We start from the raw sequence: 7621 nt of genomic DNA, 5'->3' as shown, positions 1-7621 counted from the left end.
CACTCCACTCCACTCTCAGTCAAGGGCCTTGGAGTTCAGGAATTTCACTCCCATCACCAAGCGTAGGGCTGAGAAGCGTGGGGGGGATGTCTGAATTCCAGGCAGGGCTGCTGAATTTCAAAGGCAAGACCAGACTAACTTCTCACTTTAGTGAAGGGAAATTGAATGAGACCCAGGTCGTCGATACACACACAGAGGGACTGTGACGAGGAGAGTGGCCTGCAACACAGCAACGATCATGGCAGCAGGGTACCACAGAAGACAGCTCCAAGCACGCGGTCAGCTGTGTGCCGAGATCAAGTCATTTCTTTCGTCAAACCCATCGATGCTATTACCACTTCCATATGCACAGGACAAAGCAGTCCTTGAGGGCCCGGCTGCGTTGCCAGAGGCCTACCAATGGCCGGCACAGAACGTGGCATCCAGCAGGCGGCCTCTGGAGCCCACGCTGTGGGACTGGCCTTGCCCACTCACGTCCTTTCCGGGCCCAGACTGCAGCAGGACAGCCCCTGCAGCGGGCGTGCCTCCCTAAAGACCATCTGGTGGCTGTTACTTGTGCTAATTTCTCATTAAACAACCTCCAGATTTGGCTTCCCTGGCCACTCGCGTTCAGGGGAAGGAGGCTGTGGACTGCCAGCAGGACAGCTGTCGTTTTCATTAGGAAATTAATAAATGGCCTGCCGGGCTCCACACGTGTCTCTAGGATGAGCCCACCCTGGAGTGGAGCCTGCTGTGTGCCAACTTAATTGAGATTCTCAGTGCCCAGGGAGGTGGCTGGCCCTGGGTCGAGTGCCAGTGAAATCCTTCTCATCCTCCTCTTGGCAGACGTGGCCAGCCGTCCCCAGGGATAGCTGGGTTTGATGGATTCAGGCTGCCTGGTCAGATGGCAACGGCGAGGGTCGTCTGCATAATGAAGGGAGTGACAGTGCCAGGTTCTGGGGTGTGTTCCAAGTTCCATGTTCTGTGTGCAGACTCCCGGCGCCGCAGCAAAGGCGGGCCTTGGCAGGGCCTGGTAAGTTCAGCCACTGCGTCTTTTCCCTCACACACTTAACCTGTGGCTTCCTGCATCGCGGGCTTCCTCGGCTATCTGTCCGACATGGCCCCCAAAGCCAGTGATGGGCAGGGTGGCTTAGCAAGCTGTTGTTTTTTTTTTTTTTTAAACCACGCAATTAACTTGTTGTTTAGAAACAGAGACTGTTTTGCTCTTTTTACAACAATATGCTTTGCTGTTAAATTACATAACAAAACAAGGAAGAAAGTGGGTTAGTGCTCTGTTTTGATTTGCTTTGTCTTGTTTTCTGTGTAAGGCTGAACTGAACTGTTGGGCTTGCTCTTTGTCATGAACACTGGCTTAATTTCTACAAAGCTCAGTGAGTGGTACATCTTTGTGGACAGGGTGTGTGTGTGTGTGTGTTAAAAGCACTTAATGTTAAATGTGCTCTCTGTGTAAACGTTTAGGTGCACCATGCAGAACTGTGAGCTACGTGCGTGCTATCATGCAGTATGGCTCTGGAACTCCTCTGTCTTGCATGGCCGAGGCTCTGCATGCATTTAACACAGCAAGGAGCCGTGGCCCTGTCCCTGAGGCCGTGGCAATCATCCTTCCATTTGCTGTGTCTGGGAGTGTGATTACTTCCAGTGCCTCATCGAAGTGGAACAGGCAGCCTTTGTCTTTTCATATACGTCTGATTTCTCTTCGCACAATGTCCTCAAGAGTCACCTATGTTGTAGCCATGACATTTCCTTTCTTTATGAAGCTGAATATTATATGCATATCCTATGTCTTTAAATCCACGTGTCCTTCATTGAACATTTAGGTTGTTTCCAGCTCTTGTTGGTTGTGAAAGCGATAAACATGAATATGCAAATCTCTCTTAGAGATCCTGTTTTCAACTCTTTTGGTAAATACCCAGAAGTGGTGGTTCTATTTTTAATTTTTTGAGGAACTTCCACACTGTTTTCCATAGCTGGCCCTTCATTTTATCTTCTCACCAACAGTGAGGGCACAGGGGACCCCACGTCTATAAATCGTTGCCAATACTTGCTATTGTCTTCTTTTTTCTTTTATAATAGCCATTCTCACAAGTATGAGGTCCGACTTTAGTGTAATTTTGATTTTCATTTCCCTAATAATTAGTACTGTTGAAGATCTTTCCATTTACTCGTTGGCCACTCCACTAAGTCCTTTGGCCATATATGGCTTGCATTTTTTCTTCATTTAAAAATTTTCTTTTTCACTCTGATAGTAGTTTGCTTTGAAACACACACAAAAAATTAATTTGATATAATTCCATTTCTCTATACTTGTTTTTTTCTCCTAGAGCTGCATCCAAGGAATCATAGCTTAGACCAAGGTTATAAAGATTTGCCTGTGTTTCCTTTTAGGTGTTTTGTAGTTTCAGGTCAATGATTAATCCTTAATCCATTTTAAGTGGATTTCTGTGTATGTGTAAGATAAAGGGCCAATTTCATTCTTCTGCATGGAGATCGCCAGCTTTCCAGACATGTTTTAATGAGGATTGTCCCTTCCTCCCTGCAAAATCTCAGTGCCACTGTTGAAGATCATTTAATTGTAAACCTGTGGCTTTATTTGTGCCCTTCATTCTGTTATTTTGGTCTATATTTGTCTTTACACCAGTAACACACTGTTTTGATTACTTTAGTTTTGGAATATGTTTTGAGGACAGGAAATCTGAGACCTTTAGCTTTCTTAGGTTTTCTTCCTCTACATTGTTTGACTATTTTCCTTGATTTCATGGGTTTACATAAAATGTAACAATATTTTTAATTTAAAACTTCAGTCACATACAAAAATTGTACTCTTCCCTCTACACATTGTTACTGATACACAAGTTATACACTTTTATGTTACGTATCCCCTAGTTAATCTTTGCAGTTATTTTTATTCTTTTTGTACTTTACCAGAATGAAAGATGATTTATGCAAAATCATTACAATATTATTACAATATCCTGTTTGCCAAAATATTTAATGTTGAATATAATCATTATGCATACCTCAAATGTACCAATAAACTTAATAAAAACAAACTCAAAATATTTGCTGTTTACTAATAAGCTTCTAGAGCCGGAGAGATGGCTCAGTAGAATAAGTGCTTGCCTTGCAAGTGCAAGGGTCTGAGTTCAATATCCAGTTCCCCCCCCAAAAAAAAACCCAAAAAACTAATAAACTTCTACTTCCACATACTTTCATCTTGCCATCTAGTGTCCTTTTATTTCAAATTGAAGTATTACCCTTAGCACTTCTTGTAAGGCAAGCCCAGTGGAAAGGAACGTCCTCTGTCTTACTTCCTTTTCTGCTATATGCATGTGTTTGTGTGTGTGTGTGTGTGTGTGTGTGTGTGTATGTGTGTGTGTGTGTGTGTGTGTTGGGACTGGACTCAAGGTCTTTAGATTGAGCCCTTTTTTATTTTTATTTTGTGATAATGTTATTCAGTCACTAAGCTGCCCAGGCTTGGCACAAACTGTGGTCCTCCTGCCTCAGCCTCCACAGACACTGGGATCGCAGGCATGCACACCGTCCCTGGCTCCTTTTCTCCCTCCCTTCCCACTCCCTCCACTTGCATGCTTCCCAGAAGGTCCTCCAGCTTCTGTGCTCAGGCAGTCCTTAGCCCCTCTGAGCACTGGGGCCCACAGGCTCACTTGCATTTCTGAAGGATGGTTCTGCCGGATATCGTATTCTTTGCTAGAAGTTATTCCCCTGCCTCCCCCCAACCTCTTCCTCAGACTATTGTGCTGTACTTTGAATATATCACCCCACTCCTTCCTGGCTTGCAAGATTTCTGGTTCTTTCAGACCTCCTTGATATGTGATGACCTCTTCCTTCCTGCTTTCAAAAGTCTCTCTGACTTTTGTGAATTTGCTTCTAGTAGGTCATTGTGTGGACCTCTCTTTGTTTATCCTAGTTGGGCTCTGTTGGACTTCTGGAATCTAAATATTCACTCATTTCCTGAATTTGGGAAGTTCGAGGGCATCATCTTTCTGCTGTTTCTCATGCCCTTGTCTGCCCAGGTGCCCGTTGTGCAGATGCTGTGTCACTTACAGGTGTCCCCTAAGTCCCCTTGGCTTTCTTCACACTTTATCATTCATTTTTTAACTTTTTTTCTCCTCTGACTGATGTCTTAGCTACTTTACTTGCTGCTGAGACAAAATTTGGACATCCAAAGTTAAAGTAGGAAAGTTTTTTTTCAACTCATAGTTTGCAGAGGGCTCAGTCCATAGCCAGCTGACTCCAAGGTGGGGTGATGCGGCAGAAAGGCATTGTAGGGGAGAAACACTCCATGGCACAGCAGGCAGGAGGCAGCAAGTGGGCAGCAGCAGGCTGGCCTTCCCTCTACCCCTTTATATTCCATCCAGGCTGTAAGACTGTTGATTGGGGCTGGTGAGGTAGCTCAGCGGTCTAAAGCACCTGCTTAGGCAAGCTTGGGCAAGGCAGGGACCAAGGTTCAATCCCCGGCATCGCATGCCAGCCCCGCCCCCAGGGGGTGCGGGGGGCAAAGAAGACTGTTGATTGGTGCCACCCACACCCAGGGTGGGGCTCTATTATCCACACCCAGAACTATGCTAAATCTACTTAGTTACCACACAGCCTTAATCCCAGTATCACCCACTCCAGATCCAGCCACCTCCAAAAAGCCCCACCTCTGAGTGCATGAGGCTTTGAGGGGACATCTAGATGCAAACTATAACAACTGGATAATTTCAAGTGACCTGTCTTTAAGTATACTGACTCTTCCTTGCACTTGATCAAATCTGTTGATGTGTTCCTCTTGACGCATTTTAAAATTCATTCACTGTATTCTTTTGTAAAATTTGTGTGGTTCTTTTCACATCCTCTCCCTACCCCCACCCCCGTCGTGTGTGTGTGTGTGTGTGTGTGTGTGTGTGTACACGTACACATGCCATGTTGGGGGCTGAACCCAATATATCTTGGTCATGCCAGGCAAGTGCCAGGCATTTTTTCAGATAATGAATCTAAAATATTCACTCAACTATAATAAAATACTTCAACTATACGATAGTTCAGTTTGCTTGTAAACTCCATGGATATGCCAACATTATGTACTTGTTCTTCTTTTAAGCTATGAAGGGTGCTGCTTTTCCCCACATTTGGGAAACCAATTCCTCCCACCTGGATAGGCTTGCCAGGCATCTCCAGAGAACCTCCAAGAAGTTTACAGAGACCTCTTTGCCAAGACAGACATTGCTTTTCAATGAAACGGCTTTTTTCTTTACCTTCACTTTTCATACCCTCCTTTGTCCTTTGGATTCATGGAGGCTTGGAACACCACTGTTGGCAATACTTTTGTTGAATAATTTAGCCAATTCTCCAAATTCTCCTTTGGTATGGGCTCTGATCTAGTTGACATGAGTCCCAGCTTTTTAGGCCCACTCTTGACAGTCACCTCTTCTACCTGAGGACACCTGCAACCACGAGGCTCTCTGGCATCCCGTACCTCCGGCAGAATGAATAGCTGGGGCCTCACCCGCTTCTGAGTTCCTGACAATGAACTGTCTTTGGATTCTGTTTGGTCAGCTTGGGTCTCTTAGTTTTGCTTTGTCCAGATTCCTCCACAGATTCAACATTAGATGGCTCATCGGCAGGTTCAGTTTCAAGTTTTCTTTCCTTGTCTTGTTCCTGTTGCCTATCAAGTTTCTGCTGCTGTTTTAATCCTCCAAGTTGCTGTCTTCTCAGCTCAGGTTGCTGAGGAAAAGACTCCTGAAAGGCATCACTGTGTGGAATTTTGTCTTTCCTAGACTTCTTGGGACCCTGTGTTTTGCGCTTGCCAGGCGGCTGCTGTGCTGCTGAGCTATCCCCCGCGCCCCCCCACCTCAAAAAAAAAGGAAAAGAAAATCACTCCCAGGGCAGTGGGCTTTTAGTCCCTCCCACCTCTCAGCTTTATCCAAAGTGCTATCTGCCTGCTGAAGGCACTCTGCTTTGAATCACTCCAAGGCTCTTGAAACCCTTCTGCCTCTAAGCAGCCTTCCTGGGTTGAATCCTGTCTGACCAGTTTCTTGTGGCTCTCCCAGTCCTCTCCACCTCAGCTGTGCCTGTCCTTGTCATTTATATGTTCCTTGGATGTCTCCATCCCACTGACTTCCTGTCTGAGTCTTAGGCCATCCTCACCTAGAGAACTTGGGAAGTAAGCTGGCCCCAACTCCCTAATAGTATGTAATGATGAAAATCTGAGTGTAGCAGCCGGGCGTTCTGGAGAGCAGGCGAGACCTCTGTTCTCCAAGGGGTAACCTCAGACAGATCCCTTTTCCTCTCTGGGCCTCAGTTTGCTCATCTGTAAAATGGGACTTATAGAGATGGTTTCTGTGATTCTTCTTTCTAGGCTGTGACTCTAGCTTCCCTTATATACTCCACAGCTGGCAAAGAGGAACTTTGGAGACAGTCTTGACACTACCCTCACTCAGAGAAGCCCCCGGGCCCGCTCGCTGTCTCTCCAGCCCCCTTTCGGAGAGCCGCCATGGCTCTCACTGACGCCGATGTCCAGAAGCAGATCAAGCACATGATGGCTTTCATCGAGCAGGAAGCCAACGAGAAGGTGGAGGAAATCGAAGCTAAGGCTGAGGAGGAGTTCAACATTGAGAAAGGACGCCTTGTACAGTCCCAGCGACTCAAGGTTATGGAGTACTATGAGAAGAAGGAGAAGCAGATCGAGCAGCAGAAGAAAATTCAGATATCCACACTGAGGAATCAGGCAAGACTGAAAGTCCTTACAGCCCGAGATGAACTCGTCTCGGAGTTACTGAGGGAGGCAAAGCTGAGACTCTGCAGGATTGTGGCGGACCCGATTATGTACCAGGAGCTGCTGGATAAACTAGTGCTCCAGGGTCTGCTCCGCCTGCTGGAGCCCATAGTGATGGTGCGCTGCAGGCCTCAGGACTGCCTCCTTGTGCAGGCTGCAGTGCACAAAGCCATCCCTGAGTACATGATGGTCTCCCAAAATCAAGTGCAGGTCCAGATTGATCAAGAGGCACAGCTGGCCAGCAACACGGCCGGGGGCGTGGAGCTCTACAGCGGCAACCATATGGTAAAGGTTGCCAGTACCCTGGAAAGTCGACTTGATCTCTCTGCCCAGCAAAAGATGCCCGAAATCCGAGAGGCTTTGTTTGGAGCTAATGTCAACAGAAAGTTCTTTTCATGAGGTACTGGAAGGAGAAGCTGGAAAGTGAACTGCTAGATCATGTGGCCTTAAATCATTTGGGCCGAGGAAACAAGTAAAGCTTCTCTTCTTTGAAAGCCCTGCTGTCGTGCTCTCTTTATTCGGAGCTTTAGCACTGACTAGCTAAGGCATGGTGTTTTGTTAACTTGCCAGTAAAGCTCAGATTAATGCTCAGAAACCACGTTCCAGTTCATTCATAGGTGGAAGAGCATCTGGACCATATTGTGGTCTGGGATTAAGGGAGTGGAACTATCTTTTGTTTGTGCAGCCTTGGTGGGATGTGAGTTGTGTTCTTGACCTGTGGGCCAGTGCACTCTAAGTTTCTCCAATATGCATGTGTGGTGGTTTCTTCTTCTTCTTCTTCTTCTTCTTCTTCTTCTTCTTCTTCTTCTTCTTCTTCTTCTTCTTCTTCTTCTTCTTCTTCTTTCT

At 46.2% G+C, this 7621-nt stretch overlaps 1 protein-coding gene across 1 annotated transcript; it reads left to right on the top strand.

Moving 5' to 3' along the window:
* Nucleotides 1–929: 929 nt before the first annotated feature.
* On the top strand, nucleotides 930–7245 carry Atp6v1e2 (ATPase H+ transporting V1 subunit E2). The gene is made up of 2 exons (XM_004627677.2): nucleotides 930–1012; nucleotides 6359–7245. Exon 2 carries the CDS (start codon nucleotides 6494–6496, stop codon nucleotides 7172–7174), a length of 681 nt encoding a protein of 226 aa, XP_004627734.1. The 5' UTR covers nucleotides 930–1012; nucleotides 6359–6493; the 3' UTR covers nucleotides 7175–7245.
* The last annotated feature ends 376 nt before the right edge of the window (nucleotides 7246–7621 follow it).

This window comes from Octodon degus, unplaced genomic scaffold (genome assembly GCF_000260255.1).
Source record: "Octodon degus isolate 3935 unplaced genomic scaffold, OctDeg1.0 scaffold00020, whole genome shotgun sequence".
NCBI classification, from domain to species: domain Eukaryota; kingdom Metazoa; phylum Chordata; class Mammalia; order Rodentia; family Octodontidae; genus Octodon; species Octodon degus.
Note: the sequence above shows the minus strand (reverse complement) of the source record. Positions and strands in the feature narration are given on the sequence as shown.

Excerpts from the sequence above, each read along its gene's own strand:
- Atp6v1e2 (XM_004627677.2), top strand. The coding sequence starts at position 6,494 with ATGGCTCTCACTGACGCCGATGTCCAGAAGCAGATCAAGCACATGATG.